The sequence below is a fragment of the Rhipicephalus sanguineus genome, chromosome 7 (assembly GCF_013339695.2).
Source record: "Rhipicephalus sanguineus isolate Rsan-2018 chromosome 7, BIME_Rsan_1.4, whole genome shotgun sequence".
Classification (NCBI taxonomy): domain Eukaryota; kingdom Metazoa; phylum Arthropoda; class Arachnida; order Ixodida; family Ixodidae; genus Rhipicephalus; species Rhipicephalus sanguineus.
The window spans coordinates 158,462,642-158,479,607 of record NC_051182.1 but is presented as its reverse complement, the minus strand read 5'-3'; the positions used below and the strand labels follow the sequence as shown (position 1 = coordinate 158,479,607).

Sequence of the window (16,966 nt, the reverse complement as noted above, 5' to 3'; positions counted from 1 at the left end):
AGATTGCACACATAAGGAGAATTCCGACATTTAGATAATAACACGCGTTTCGATGGTCGCGTGTGCGAGTCCCATGGGGTGGTTCCGGGCACTGGCAAACGCCCAGAAAGAAATTGAAAGGCGCTTCGCCGATAAATACCGAAAACACAGTTCAGGGAAAGCCGCAACTAAATTTTCTTACGGCAGAACAACATTTGCGCATCAGTCACTTACATAACTCCTAAAGGTAATTCTGCATTGACTTCTTAACCATAGTAAAATATTTTCTTTTTCCACTGGTATCGACACTCCTATAACCAATACAGACGTTTAGATTTTTATAGACTAGCCAACCATTTTAAACGATCGGAAAATGATGTGTCGAAATCGAAATGGGTAGCTGCTCGATGTATTACCTATGATGACGTCACAGGTTAGCCCGCTGTAATGTAAACGCAATACGAGTGCCAGGAAGGCGAAGTGGACCATGTCATCAGACGGCACGGGGAGCTTTGCCTCAGGAATATCTGTTGACCCAATAATAATAAATAAACAATCGTAGGCAATTATAATTAACGCTTAACTTCGGTGCTTTCAGCAACGTGTTAAATGCCCGCTAACTTATTTCTGGCTCAGGAACTCATCCCAGTAAACAAACGATACCACCTGAATACGCTGCCACGTGCCACGTGACCGGCGCCATGAACAGACTAGCTGGTATGCTGTCAGGCAAAGCTCACAGGTATACCTTGTGCAGTGCACTAAGACGACTCGAAGGCGACTGCCATCCGGTGTGGCTACTTCACCGTTCACCCTATATCGACGTGCAACGTTGACTAATTAATGCAAACTAATTAACCAAATTAATCATAGCTAATGTGTTTTTCTATTTAGCTTTTGTCAATCACTAATTAGCTCTCTACTCAGTTTGCTTCGATTATATATCATTATATATATGCCCAGTCATGATTTCACTCCCTTTCGTATGGCTCCGCTTCCCTGGACGTCCCGTGCTTTTTTTTCTGTTTTTTTGGTCCCCTTCCCTTCTCACATGGCAGCTTTTCATGCGTGGCCACATTCAAGGGCGTCCGCAGAACTTTTTGCAGGCGGTGCATACGCAAGTGGGGGGGGGGGGGGGGGCATTCAGCCCTGGCAGCCTTTCTTTTACTGCCGTGACATGACAGGCAAGATTAGTCAGTAGTTTGTAACGCGCGAAATTGAATGGCAAACCCGAAGGCCAGTACCTGAGTGTGCTAATCAAGCTATCTAGCTTATCGCAACTCCATAGAAAAATATTATCCGAAATTCAAAGGGGGGGCAGCCGCCCCCCCTTGCACCCCCCTCCGGACGCCCATGGCCACATTGTCGTTTCCCGGGATTTACTTTCAGCCGTCATAGCAAAAAAAAAAAAAACGCACTTGATATGTCACCACAGTGAGAGTTTCCTGTAATTAGGAAAGTAATTATCGAGTCAGATTGCAGTAATTTGCTGGACGCAATTGATTTGTTTGTTTTTTTACTGTTAGCTACTCGGCTAAAAGGGAAAGAACCTCCCACCTCTTACTACTCCCACTGAATGTCCTGACCCACCTCCGAGAGGTGGGTCAGGACATTCGGACGTCTCCCCTATTCACCCCAATAAATGAATTTTCATTTCTATAAAAACCCCATGACAAGGACTTGATACACTCGGGAAGTGTATGCGTCGGCAAAATGCGAAGCTGGCGGCTGAATGACGCGGCCGTCAACTTTGATAAAGTTGGCAAGCTACAGTTGACGTGAATACTTCCTTATTCCCAGGAGCAGGCTAACTGCGGTTAAAACGTCATTAGAGCCTGTAGCTGCTAGGTTTATTAAAAAAAAATGAGTGATGAGTATCCACACTTACCTTTTATAACTGATAACAATAGTTTTTTTTTTTATTGGTAACACTGTATAACCGCAGCGGACTCGGCAGGTCTTCACTGCAGCAGTTGAACAGTATAGCTGCTGCCACTGCGTGCTGTACTGAAGAACTTTGATTCCACTGAAGAACTACGATGTCAAATTTGCGTGCGATTCAGAAAAAAACTTTATTGACGGCACAACGAGGTCGTTGAATTTATTTAGCTTGCCGGTGGTTCGAATGGTGGTGCCTTTTATTAATTGAGCAGCACGGCGTCATGGCAGTGGGGCTTCGGTGTCAAGAGTTAAAACGCGAGTGTTCTTAAAATGTTTCTTTGAAGGAAATTAGCACACACTTAGCTATTGCATCAGCTGTACGTATGAAATGCCGCAGTGACATTTCACACTACCGGGGAAGAACGTAAACGCTCGGGTTGGCGCGATGACGTATGGCGTTTGGAACATGAAAGTCACGTGACGCAGCTCCGCGCGCTCTGCAAGGATACTGGAAGTGGCGTCATCGTTGCGTCACATCCGTCACTTCGTGACGTCAAGCTTCGACTATGGACGTTCGTCCGCGTCATGTAGTGGTATGCTCGGATGATGCCTTCTGGTTAAGGCTACGAGTGGTCAAGCGTCCTGCGTTCGCGGCGTTCACTCTCCCGGCAAGCATTCCACGTAGGGTGGAGGCTCGGACTCCTGTAAGAGGCAGTGATCATACGGCGGTGGCTTTGAGTCTTCCACGATCAGCACTGCGTTCAGCGTTCCCTCGTCGGTGCTTGCGAGCCGGTTCCCGCCGTAGGACGGAGTCATCTCTTGGCAAGCGTCCACCAGCGTTCCGTACGACCTGGACAGCATCAATCGACGAGCGTCGGAGGGCAGCGTTCCTGGAAAGACAGGATGTCACGTGATTGCGAGCCACAAATTGGCGCAGAAAGATTTTTCGACACTGATGACACGGTATGCACTCAGTTTCATACGTTGGGTGCAACGCTGGGGTAGCTATGCAAGAAGCTCGGTCAGCAAAATGCGTAAATCTGCGCGTCTCGCGCTTGGATTTCGTCGTTGTAAACGCCGTAGTGGAGGGCTCCGGAAATTTCAATCACCCGGGGTTCTTTTGAGGGACACTAAAGAGCAAAACGATTTTTCTCATTTTGGTGAAGTACTCTTTCACAATACCAAAAACATCACGCTTGCTGCGAGAAGACGCTTAGTAAGCGAAAAAGAGCGCAGAAAGAAAATGTGGGTGGCGACACCACATTGAAGTTTCCGCACCATTCGCCGTGACGTCACATGTTTTGACGGCGCCTACTAGGGACTACGTAGTTCCTAATCGGTAAAAATGAAACACATTGTCCTTTGAGGGGGCCATAGACATAACATACCTAGTTTGGGGTAATTTTGTTGAGCCAATGGCACCAAAATATGATAAATACACTTTGAAATTCGTGACGTCACGCGGGGAGATTTCGGCCGGAAATTTAAAAATGACACTTTGAACTTTACTTTCATCTCTCTTAATAAACCTATGATGGCGAAATTTAAAAATGAAACTGAGTTCTCAGAGCACTGTTTATCGATCTAAACTTGTTTCTCTTTAGTGCCCCTTTAAGGTGCGCATAAATCTAAGCACACGGGCCTCTGGCATTTTGCCTCCAACGAAATGAGGCAGCTGCGGGCGGTGTTCGATCCCGCGACCTTCTGGTCAGCATTAGAGCACCATAATGTAACCACTAGAACTCCGTGGTGGGTAATTATCAAAACTAGTGAACACCATTGAAAACAGATGACCCATGCAAGCATTCCACGTAAGGTAGATCTGTAGCCTTCGTCTTTTACAGGCGCGCAAATGACCTTTATCATGGAGCACCATATAACCACTCATGGTTTGCTGTAATCTAATCAATAACTATACTCATGTATTGCTGTAAAAGCTCGCCCAAACCAGCACGCTACCGACAACATCGAAATTCACAGTCCTTCTGCCATGAATACGTAAATGGTTCGCTAACAATTCTCCTCAATGTCATTAGACTACTGTGTGGAGTTCTGTCACATCAAAATTAGCGCGAATCAATTGCAGAGTCGGGCATACCTCGTTTCCGCAAGCCGATCACGTTACGCAACGGGCGCTATCTGACGTGTCAGCCGCACTGCCGATAGCAAGGCGGAATGGACCGGATCCGCACAGATTACTCAGATAGCGGCATTTATTTGTCTGAGATAACACACGCCCACATTGTGTGCAGGAAGCAGCTTTGAAGTACAACGAGAGAAAAAGCTAGTCGGTTGGTTTATGGGGTTTAAAGGGACACTGAAGAGAAAAACGAATTTTCTCATATTAGTATTACTCTTTCACAATTCGAAAATCGCCACGCTTGCCGCGAGAAGACTCTTCGTAAGCGAGAAAACGCGCAAAAAGAAAATGTTGGTTGCGACGCCACCTTAAAATTCCCGCACCAAACGCCATGACGTTACAAATTTTGACGGCGTCTACTGGGGCCTACGTGGTTCCTAATCAGTACAAAATTAAGTACGTTGTCCTCTGAGGGGGCCATAGACTGAACATACAAAGTTTCAGGAACGTTTTTTGAGTTGGGCAATGTCTCCAAAATACAAGCGCTGGAAAGCAAGTGTTCTGCCACAGAGCCACGCGCGCTTTTTTCTTCTTTATTGCCTTCTTGACTACAGGTCAAGATAGTCTAATAATCGCACATTACACCCGTTTCATGTGCGTTAATGCATCAAACAAAGATATCACCTCTTCATCACAGTCAGTCGTCTTGTACACATCACGCACTTTGACAACAATTTTCACGAAATACTCATGAACAGACGGAACTTTAAAATCACAGTGTCTATTTGCATTTATATGTTATCTTTTTACTGGGTCTGCATTCGGTATGGCACAGAGCCACGCACTCACTCGAAATTCTTCGGAAGAAACACCATATGAATGTTCTGTAGTGCCCCCGAAATTGTTTTTCTGCCATGGGATACGGAGCACAAAATGACACTCGACCACACTTACCTGCCCGGACCCCATGTCGGATCAAAGCCGTGCCCTTCCCCTCCCCCCCCCTCACCCCGAAAAAAAATTTCTGCCGAGACCACTGACGTGGAGTCAAGTTTCATCGCACTCCTGCGGTGAAACTCCACGTTAATCGAGAATTATGCGCTCGCATATTAGACAGCATGTGACCGTTTTTGCTTAGAACTGTCGATGGTATTGGGTTGGTAACGGTGCTTCATTCGTCAAGCCCGTTCCTACGCGAACGGCATCGCAGCGTGCTTTCCGTATAGAAAAAATGGAAAAGGTACAACTACACACGGAAGTTGCCCGTCACTTAAGCGAAAAAATTAAATATTGAATCCAAGACAAACACGTGCAAGACGTCCTCTTGCTTCACGCGTAACGTATCAACGATCACGAGATCCTTGAATGACTGAAACATGCACAATGCTAAAGCGAGAAGATGTACACGATGAATCATTCGGCTCAGTAGTTTTTCTTGCACCCGCAACCTTTGCATCCTGAAAAGTCGCCCTCCAATGCGATCTACGTACCAGGGGCGTAGCCAGAAATTTTTTTCGGGGGGGGTTCAATCATACTTTATGTATGTTCGTGCGTGCGTTTGTATGTGTGCGTGTATATATGCGCAAGCAAAATTGAAAAATTTCGGGGGGGGGTTTGAACCCCCCCAACCCCCCCCTTGGCTACGCCCCTGCTACGTACTTGTACTGTAGAAATTGCTGGTGCGCGTGACTGTATCACTCCGCGATGCTTGCGTAATGCTAGCCGGAAACTGCGTGACAGCGATTACAAACTCTCAAGGTTCTCGGTCGAGGGCTATATAAGTGGGTATACGAAAAAGTTTTACTGCAATCTCACTATACTCTGTTCCAGAAGTTCCGTGCAGCAGAGCCAAGGCTACACGACCCTCGAGCGCAGGTTGTTGCGAAGCGAGATGTAGTGCCCCATATACGTAGCCCTTTGTTTGTCCTCATGACTTTTGCAAGCGGTCTCGTCGGAGGATTTTTACTTGAAGGCTTCTCTGCGTGTTGTAGCTGTGATTTGTATGACAATTTTGTCGCATTTTCTGTATAAAACAATTTTTGTGGCTCCATGATACTGAAGAAAGAGTTCTTGCTTGTACGTGTTATAACATGCAAATGACGAAAGAAATAACGCTGTGGCTCGTATGTGTTATGTTTTTACTTATAAAGTACGAAGGAATGGTACGACACTGTCTAAACTTTTATGAGTAGTCCGCACAGCCCGAGCGTCCACAGCGCCGCGGAGGACCCAGTCTTGGGTTGTGATTAGTCCGCGGTGGCAGATTTGGTCACTCCTTAGTCAAAATGGCGGCGCCTGGTTCACCTGTGCGATATCGTGCAAGTATCTCGAAGACGCGCGCTTTTACGGTGCCGAGGAGAATATTTAACCGCTTTCACAATTACAGCTCATCTCACTGCGCAGTTGCACAGTGTCCCGAGACGCTCTTGCCGCTTTCGCTGCAGCGCTTGCCGCTAGCAGACGACAGGGCGCGGAAGGATACACTTAGATGTGCTCGCTCTCCTGATTGGTTGAGAAGGCCTGTAGCTTCCACAGTGCTGCACGGAACTTCTGGAACAGAGTATAGAATGAAGAAGGCGAAGAAACGATACTAACCGAGAAGACGATTCGCATTAAAAAATTTTGCACTTCGAAATATTGCAAAATTTTATCAAGGCGGAAGCCTTAGAAGCTTTATCAGACGCGAAAATTAACCGTCACCGGTGGCGTCAACACGAGTGATGCAGAAAATCATCACGTGATGACGCCACCATGTCACGTCATCATGACATCACAGATTGCCAAACTTTGTGACGTCACGATGACTTCACATGATGATGTCATGAAAGGACATCATTTGTTCAAAGTTTGGCAGATCTCGGAGCAGTGGCGCACCGACGGGGGGGGTTTTGGGGGTTGTAACCCCCCCTGAGGCCGACCTGACCCCCCCCCCCCCCTCGTAACTGCTTCACGGTCATTGTCGCCGAGAATCCAGCGTACACGTTCACGGGCCTTTCAGACGTTGTTATTTCAATTCAAGAGGTGGTCTGAGGTCGATTTTCTCTCATTTACTCCAGAAATACGTTGTATTCACCCATCTACTCCTAAACTGAAAGAGCGCAAACCGCGTGCTCTGTGGCTCTGCGTTCACTTCCAGTGAAGCGGCTTTGGACGAAAGAAAAGATGCTTTCACGGGTCGTCAGTTTGACCCCTCTTCTTTTCTTGCCCCCTCTGATTATTGCAATAGAGCAAGGAGATATTTCGGAATATTCGAAACAAGCTATTGTTTTTTTTATTTGTTTGATTCTCGGGGGAAGTCTAAAAGGGGCTGTGTACAATGACAATGCGCCGCGTGACTTGACCACAGACGTCGGTGCACAGTGCATGTGACATGAAGAATATTACGTATAGCAGCTCATCCAGCTGTGTACGCAGTGCTACATACATGTTTGTCCAGAACAAGAGTTCGCAGTGTTGTTTACCGTTTGTAACGTTATTATCCGGTTCACACGGGCAAATCTAATGCACTTACCTGCGCACATGCAAATTATACCTGGTTCACTGGGACGCTTCTAATGTAATTAGAGATTAAGATATCAAGTGCCTAAATACCATTAAATTGTCGGTGTCACATGGCTTGTATTAATGGCACTAATGGCGCGACGACAAAATTGCGCAATAAATATATGTTGGTTCTGTCTTGAATGTGCAACTTCTTTCAAATTCTACGTCATAAAACTCATTTTATAGAAATAACAAGCGCTTTCATGTACATTCAATGCCTTACTCGCTATGGAAACGAAACTCGCTTAAGCGTGATGAACATTTCCTGTTGCGATGCCGGTGGCATTCTCGTTACTTTTTCTTAAATCCTTGATATTATAGTGAACACGAATTGTGTCCGTCACGGAGCACCTTTGTTTTCCTTTAAATAGTCAATAATGTACGCTCTCCTTGCCGACAAACATTCTTTTTTCATCATATAGATGGCTCTACAAAACCACGCCCTCTGGCCGTGACAAAACACAAAATGAAAATGAAGGCACTCATTCAACGGCAAGCTCTAAAGTATATAGCCACGTGTCACCGCTAAAATGCCCTTTATATTCACGGTGTTACCAATTAGCGCCACTTTTTACGTGCAGACGAGCTCTAACGTAATTCTAATTGGCAGGACCGAACCAAGGTAACTATCGATCCTCCAAAACGAAAAAAAAAGGAGAAAAGCATTTGAAGCACTTGGGCACTTCCAGAGACATATGGTGCGAATCTTCTTTTTCTGCCTTATCACAATGCATTAATTTTGCTAAATATGCAAACTTTCTCATAAACGTTTCACTATTTGGAACCCTGTGCCCATGTCTGTCGCCATGGCAAATATAACAATGAAACACATCGAAGAACAAGCTCTTAATTCATTGCAGCCGCTGTCAAAAATCTTTCACAGATACGTCTCAACGACTGTCATTCGAGCGTCAAGAGGTCATAAGTCACAATTATTCTCTCATCTAAATTTATCCAACGAGTACAGTTCACCCTTGGAACAGAAGACTCCCTGTCGTTTTTAGATGCCCTTGTAACTTGCAAATGAAACTGTGCAAACACACCTGCACAAGTCGATATTTTCAGTTCACTTTAGAACCCCACAAAAATCCGCAATACATCAGTAGTAAAGATATTAATGCGAAGAGCCGGAACGCACTGCAGCACACAACTTTAGAAAGAAAAACAAGAAAAACGCGATATATTCAGGAAACGCGCCAGGAACGGCTACCCAAAATCTTTTATTCAGGAAGCATTTCGCTTCCAAAAACACAAAGACGCAAGCTGAGAAATCCAGTAACAGGTGTCCCCCAATCAACATCACGACAGAAATACATATCTCCGCTATCCGTGGCGCCAGCAAAACCATCGCCCGTTTCCGCGGCCGACTGAGTAACGTAGACAGTAAGAACGCGAATGGCCCGTCGGCTCTTGCGCTTTGCCGCCTTTGTGCCATGCACACGTGCAGTCCGAAACGGGAGGGATAAAGACCTGACCGAAGCCAGTTCGAAACCGCTAACGGTGGCGCGCGCGCGACTTCAAAGTGAAACCACATGTTTGAAAAGCCGCCGGCGTACTAGGCTGCCGAAAAAAGAAGAAAAAGAAACGGTCTTGTTGACACCCCACTCCTCCGAGCGTGTGGCCCGTAGCCGACGATGGGGACCGGCGGTTCGTGAAAATGTTTGCAGCATTACGAACACAATAGCGCGTTCTATGCCTTCTCCCAAAAACCGGCCACCGGAAGAGCGTACCCAAGCCATCTTCAACAAAACTGATTGTACTGGCTGCGACGCGAGCTGCATCAGCGGAACTGAGAGAGACGGAAAAGACGTCCCCAATCCATCGCAGCTGAAGCCAATTACCGGAAATGAATGCTGGCAGGACTTCGCTTTTCCCCGCGCAAAGCGCAAGAAAAAGAAAAGAAAAAAAAAGATGTACGCGTACAGCCTCACAGTCCGGCACTCCAAGTATCCCCTTTCCCTGTCTCTCATCTAACAGTGCACCTCGACACATCCACACGCCAAAGGTGCTCCCCACCACTTTTTACTCTTCAACTCATTCCCACCGGTCAATCCCTCGCACTCCTCTGTTCTTTGACCGAAGAGCACTGCCGCCGCCTGCCTCACCCTTTCATACCCACCAAACAAGAAAAGAAGCCCTGTTCATCCCTCCCTCGACCGCTCAAGAAGGAACCGTATGTATTCCGAAAAGTAGAGAAAAATGTTCACTCAAAGTTCCAAAGATAAGAGGGCGTCGGCGGCGCTTCGAAAATAGTGTTTTTTTGTTTTCTTCGGGGCTTGCGTTTTCTACAGGCAAATGGTGTCGCCAGCGGGGTGGCCGCGCATTTTTTTTTAAACTTTGTTGACAGAGGACGGACGAGCTGTATTGGAGCGGCGAGAAGAAAGGCGACCTCGTACGCGGCTCGTTCGTCAAAGCGACAGCAAACCCGGGAGGCCGTACAGCTCGAGCACATGGCGATATTCGTTTAAGCACGTACACTGTGGTTCCTGCACTTATGAGCAAGCCTTGGCGCAACTAGTGTGTGCGTCGACAGCCATGCCGCAGTACCGCGCGCACGCAGGGACCCCAAGCAAGCACGAATGCTATGCGAAAATCCATACGTTGCGAAGATGGGAGGAGTAAGACGACGGGGCAGACTGAGTAATTGTTTTCAAGGACGCGTGACAAGAAAAAAGGGCTTTGGAAAGTGCGAGAGTTATATTGGGATGCCACGTTTTCTTTCTCTTTTTTTCAGACAACTCTCGCCCTCTCTCTTTTTACCACTTCTTTTTTGTATGTTGTACATCGGACGGAAGCTACGAAGTTTGATGTGCCCCCATGCACACGTTCAGTTCGCTTGCTAGAACTTGCTTCTGTGTCTGCTGCGCGAATCTGCGTCGAATGAGCTACCACATCACATGCATTTCGCTGAAGCGCCAGTCGAACACGATCCTCACCTACTTCCCGAAAAAGAGTCCGTGTTCAGATTCAAGAGATGCAGCGACAGCACCGGAATGCCCGATTGCGGCCAAAAAGGAAGCGATGACTCAGCACTTATCGCCTTATCGATCAGTCACTTATCACTGAGGATACTTCAGTCGCCGAACCTGTGCACCCGAATGACATGGCAAAACGGTAAGCCTGGCTACAGTGCAGCTGCATTGAGCTGCACGTATATACTGTTTATAATCAATGCCACAAAGCTTATAGTAAATATTTACGATGCACTTTCAGATTTGTAGTTTGGCGAGGCTTGAAGGAAGTATAATATAGGATGTTCTGCTCACATTGTGCACAACATTCTCAGTTGCAGAGTTCTTTAATTGCTAAAGTTGCCAATGGGGCTTGTTTGTATGACATTTCCTGATTACTGTGGTAATCGGGCACAAGACACAATAAATGGGACACAAGAAAGGCACACGGCGCCGGGTGTCCTCGTGTGCCTTTCTTGCGTCCCATTTGTTTGCGCTAACATAGTAATAATTTTTTTAACAGCAATGCGCGACCGCCAGCAGGCCGGCACGTCAGCACCCTTATCACTACCTGGAGCTGAAAAACTAGCAAAAATAAGTATTTGCAAGGCATCTTTGTTGGAACTATATTACGCGTTGGTTTATTCAATTTGCCATTTATTTTCTCCGTGCGCTGCTTCACTGAACAGTTTCTTGGCCCTCTCAAGTTTTTCAAGATCTTGCTGTAAAATGCTGAAAGATCATCATCATCATCACAGCTGATATTATTATTATTATTATTATTATTATTATTATTATTATTATTATTATTATTATTATTATTATTATTATTAGCAGTAGTAGTAGTATTGTTATTACTATTTGGTATCTCATATTTCTTTGTCGTTGCAATCCTCCAGCCTAAACAACGAAATGGCGTATTATGCAATGTGCCTGCACCCCCCCCCCCCCATCCCACACTTGTAGGCTTCTAAGAATTTCAACCCCCCCCTGAGAGAATTCCTGGGTGCGCTACTGTCTCGGAGGCACTGCAAAACCACGTGAGGTGCAGAAAGCTTTCGGCGAGAGGGGGGAGGGTAATCAATGCAATTGACTGAGAACAAAAAAAAAATCGAAGAACAAGAGCATGGCTTTCGCATTCGAGTATTCTTAGGTGAACGCATAAGAGACCGTGCGAGTTTTTAAAGCCGTCGCTTAATCCAGCCGTTTTACCCTACAATGACTCATACACAGTCTGCCACTCTTGTATAAATGCCAATACCAATTAGTTCAATCACAGAAACTTTTTACCGTACAATTACTCATACATAGTCTGCCGTTTTCGTATAAATGAGAATAACAATTCTTTCAATAACCGAAACTTTTTACTGTACAATGGCTCGTAGATAGTCTGCCGTTTTTGTATAAATGACAATAACAATTCTTTCAATAACCGAAACATTTTACCGTACAATGGCTTGTAGATAGTCAGCCGTTTTCGTATAAATGACAATAACAATTCGTTCAATCACCGAAACGTTTTACCATACAACGACTCAAACATAATCTGCCGTTCATTCACCGAATTCTTTTACCGCACAATGACTCGTACATTGTCTGGCGCTTTTGTGTAAGTGCCAATAACAATTCGTTCAATAACCGCAGTGCATTCCAGACTACGCGTATCACGTATTTTGACAGAAAAAAAAAAAAAATGCCCGATCTAGTGAGCTTACTTTCAAAGGGTCGTAGATATCATACGCGCCGGGGAATCGAATGGGGTGAACTGCGTTAACTTGTCTAGACTGCTCAAGTGGTATGCGACGGGCAGAGATAAAAAACTAAACGTTGACAGCGAGCAAACACACAACTGTAGTGTGTCAATCACACCAACTGAACTAACGCGTGGCGTTTAATCTTCTGAGCTTACTTTTTTCTTGTAATAACGAACCTATGCTCGCTAATATAACAATAATAGAGTTATCAAAGAATAGCTTAACATTCTTAACTGACTTAGTGTTTCACTTTATACAGTGTCCCTGTAGGGCCGCAGCTCTAAGCAAAAAAAAAAAAAAGAAGAAGAAGAAGAAGAAAGAAAAAAACCTCAGGGTTTCTGATGCATTCGCCTGAGTCGACTTGAAGGCGAAAGTCATTTTTTTCTTCTCGGTCGACGTACTGATCCTCCCCCACCTCCCCTCCGAAACCTTTCTGCACCTAACGTGGTTTCGCACTGCCTCCAGGATCGGAGGCATTGCAAGCTTTCTCCACCTCACCTGCTTTTGCACTGCCTCCACCTCTGACCAAGCGTAATCATGTGACTTCACGTTATGTGACGATAGTGAAGGCATGATGACGTCACAAATTTTGGCGATCTGTGAAGTTATTATGACGCGCGATATGATGACACCATCGCGTGGTGATCTTTCGCGTCACTCGTCTTGAAGCCGCCGACGCCGACGGACAATTTTCGCGTTTGATGAGAAAAAATTTGTTTTTAAACTATTTTATTACGGCTTTCGCCTTAATAAAATAAGCGTATATTTCTGCAAAGTGAAGAAATTGACTCCTCGTCAGCGTAAGTAGAAGTGGTGCATCGGGAACGCACCCCTGCAACTTGAACTGGCTTACACTTTATTAACCTTAATGATGATGTATGGTGTTTTGCGGAGCAAGAGCCATTTGATGGCCAAAGAGCGCCAGGTCATGAATGTATTAACCTTAAGGAAAACCAGCAGATAATGAAGCCAATGAAGGTGTAGGGGATGTTAATTATACTGTTTTAGGTGTATTGTAACAATTGCGATATAGATGTGAAGAAACTAAAGTGGACGAAAAGACAGCTTGCCGCCGGCAGGGACCGAACCTGCAACGTTCATTAAAATGTATACTGTCACTATAGGCAGGCATGTCAGTGCTGTAGACGCAAGAACAAAACGTACAACGACGATTGGTTTGTCATTTTTTCGTGTTTGTGCTAACATGCCCGCCTTGCATGCATACTTTCTTTTCGAATGGTTGCTTAGACGAGGCTGATATACCCTCTGTAATCAGTTGTGTTGAAATCTACAGATTACGAAAGTCGGTGGAACGATGACCTGAAACTGCATGCTACTGTCTGGCGTTGAAGTGAAAGCTTATGCGTGTAGGTAAGACACAGTGAAAAAAAAAAAAAGACCAGCGCAGTAGACCTGTAAGTCAGCACTAATGTCTGTGTCCTCCTCTTTACTGGTGTTCAGTCTTATGAGCTGTTTTCTTTCCGCCATGTCAGGCGCAATCTGGAACGGTATTTCGGAGGGCTAATTGAATAGAGGATAAACTTTAACAGGACTGAAACTTGGGCTAGCTGGTCGTACTTCGTACTGGAACGGCTACGCAACCACACACGGACTCAAGGAAGGTACACGCAACACACCGCTGACTCACAACCGAATCTTTTATTTCAGAAACGACACATAAAAGAACAACTTCCATTAGCTTCCGCATGCGCAAACTGATGGAACGCACAAATCACTGCGTATTTGTGCGTTCCAGGAACCAATCTGGTTCATGCACCAGTGAACCATCGGTGACGTTACTTGATTGTGAGTATGAATTTTTAAACCAGTACATGTGACTTTGATGTACAAGGTTTTTTTTTTGTGTGTTCGCTTGGTTTTTTGTTCATACGCAGTGATTTGTGCGTTCCTTCAGTTGGCGCATGCGGGAAGCTAACGGGAGTTGTTCGTTTCGTTTCTGAAATAAAATGTTCATTTGTGAGTCAGCGCTGTGTTACGTATACCTTCCTTCTGTCCGTGTGTGGTTGCGCTGCCGTTCCAGTATGAAGAAGACAAACTGACAGCTGCCGCCATGAGATTAGATAGATAGATAGATAGATAGATAGATAGATAGATAGATAGATAGATAGATAGATAGATAGATAGATAGATAGATAGATAGATAGATAGATAGATAGATAGATAGATAGATAGATAGATAGATAGATAGATAGATAGATAGATAGATAGATATAACCTCTGTGGGCTATGTGGATTTGCACGCGGAATCCACATATCCACGAAGTTGTAATGTCATGCTATTACAGCTTTTATCTCATGTGGCGACCAGAGCAAAAGTAATTAAGTTGAGATTTGGCGCTAAATGAGAAATAAATGCTTTTGAATCAACCTTAATTACCCCTAATTGCCTTCAGTTACCTTGACAGCCCGATACTAGCTAACATTAGAGAGCAGTAGCCAACAGTGGTCAATATTAGGCGATATTACGCAACCTTACGCAATGGTGCATGTATTATACGCGGGTAAATACAGTAGGCCAGCCACATTCAACTTAGATAACTTAGTCACATTAAGCGGATAAATTTTTGCCACTTGGTGTTCTTTAATCTGCACTCAAATCGAAGTTCACGGTTGTTTTTCGCACTGCACCCCATCGAAATGCGGCCGCCGTGGTCGGGGAATCGAACCCACGTCCTCGACCTATGCAGCGCGAAACCTTCACCGTTAATCTAAAATATTGCCAACGAATAGCTGTGCGGAGTAATTAGATCCGCAAAGTGCTTCAATATTTGTGCCAATGCAACATCTTATCGCAGCTGACAAGCAAAAATTCAGTGCAGTGACCTGGGCTAGTCGGTACCGGTTCATTTTGCTTCACTTTTCCGGAATAAAGATTTCGGTTGTTAGCGCTGCATCCCGTCTTTTGAGTGTTATAGCTTTGTTGCCGTATTTGTCGTGATGGAGCGAAATGAAAAAAAAGAAACAAATATCACTGGGGTATTAGCGACAAACGAGCGATAAATACGTTAAAAATGCACTAGATTACCTTTTATTAGCTTCTATTATCCTGATAACCGACATCTGAGAAAAGCAGGTAACTTAAGCTAATCTTACGCAATATTAGACGACTGTGCGAGCCAATACACGATAGGCCAACCAAGAACTACTGGCCATTTTCACACAAATTCGTGAAATGTTTCACCACTTTGATTTTTCTCAAGACCCGCCATGACAGCCTAGAACGTAACTTGACGCATTGCTAAAATTGAGGGCGCGGGTTCGATTCCCGCCCCCAGCGGCCTCATATTGATGGGCGCTAAAAGCAAACAACACCCCGTGTGCTTAGATTTAGGTGCGCCGTAAAGAACCCCAGGTGGTCTAAATTAATCCGAAGTCTCCCACTATACTATACTAATAATAATTGTTTGGTTTTAACGTCCCAAAACCACGATGTCATTATGAGGTACGCCGTAGTGGGGGGCTCCGCAAATTTCGACTCACCTGGGGTTCTTTAACGTATACACCCGAATCTAACCACGTGGGCGTCATTTTTCTTCCGTCGAAATGCGGCCGCGGCGGCCGGGATTCGATCCCGCGACCTTCAGGTCAGCAGCCGAGCACCATAACCACTAGACCACCGCGGTGGTATGCCGCGCGTAACAAGCGTAAGTTCAGTGCCCATTTCGAGGTAAATGCGAGGGGAAATATGTCAGAATTGCGAGTAACCATTTCTAATTACCTTCAATTACCTTGGTAGCCAACAACAGCGAAGATTAGGTAATAGTAGCCAATACTACGCAATATTAGACAACGAAAATCAGCAGTTGTTCCGTGTACGAATACAACCGATGAGCGGAGCTACTTAGAAAAGGCACGCAAACGACTATGTATGTAGTACACGTTTTGAAACTGTTTATTGCGCCGCGCGCCTTGTTTCTTGCGCAACGCGCGCCGAATGCCGCGCGCCTTGTTTTTTTTTTTTTTTTTTCCGCCGCGCGCGGCGTTTTACTTTTGCACCGGCGCCACATCTATGTTGCAGGGAGTTTCGACGACGACGGCGGGGTCTGGGCCTAAGGAACTTCGCTCCTAAAAAGTACTCTATGTCAACCACAAAGTAGCCGCCACCACACAAATTCGTACACTTTCTTTGCCCCTTTAAGCACCCCTACAGCTAACACATCATAAGAAAAACGAAAGCGCTTACCTTCTACGACGCGCTTGGAGTAGATGTATCGGAGGTACGCCTCAGACACGCACCAGACCGTCGCTAACGATGCCGTGACGCAGACAACGGCCGTAACAGCGTCCATAGCGTCCACAGCGTCGAACAACAATAGCGGCGATAGCAACAGCGTCTTGACGCGTCGGCAATGTGCTCTACTTCGTAGCCGTCCACGAAGGGAGGGAGGAGGCTTCGACTGCAGTTGTTGGGTTGAACAACAGTGTCCCTATGGTTCGATAGCGCAGTCTACGACGCTATCAGCGCCGATGGATGGAACCGTTTATCGGCACTGCGACGCGTCTCTATAGCGCGCTAATCATCAGCATGCACGCGCGGACACAAACACACCTTTTCTCGGTATTTTTCGATTAGTGCTTTTTCCACGCGCTGATTATTCTTCGACGGGCTGATGCACGCTGACAAACAAACCCTACAATCGAATCTCGATTGCGCGGGCTTAGAAGCAAACACGCGAATAACTTATCGACGGTTGCAAGTTTCTAGCGCACTTTCTAGCTTCGGAAACTTCCAGGGGAGATCCTTTTTATCTTTTATT

The 16,966-nt window shown here is 45.7% G+C and overlaps 1 protein-coding gene across 1 annotated transcript; it reads right to left on the bottom strand.

Moving 5' to 3' along the window:
* Positions 1–2,043: 2,043 nt before the first annotated feature.
* LOC119400369 (uncharacterized) lies at positions 2,044–16,741 on the bottom strand. The gene is made up of 2 exons (XM_037667383.2): positions 16,393–16,741; positions 2,044–2,750 (listed from the first exon to the last, which is right to left on the bottom strand). The coding sequence occupies exons 1-2, from the start codon at positions 16,496–16,498 to the stop codon at positions 2,518–2,520; spliced, it is 339 nt and encodes a 112-aa protein (XP_037523311.1). The 5' UTR covers positions 16,499–16,741; the 3' UTR covers positions 2,044–2,517.
* Positions 16,742–16,966: the final 225 nt, after the last annotated feature.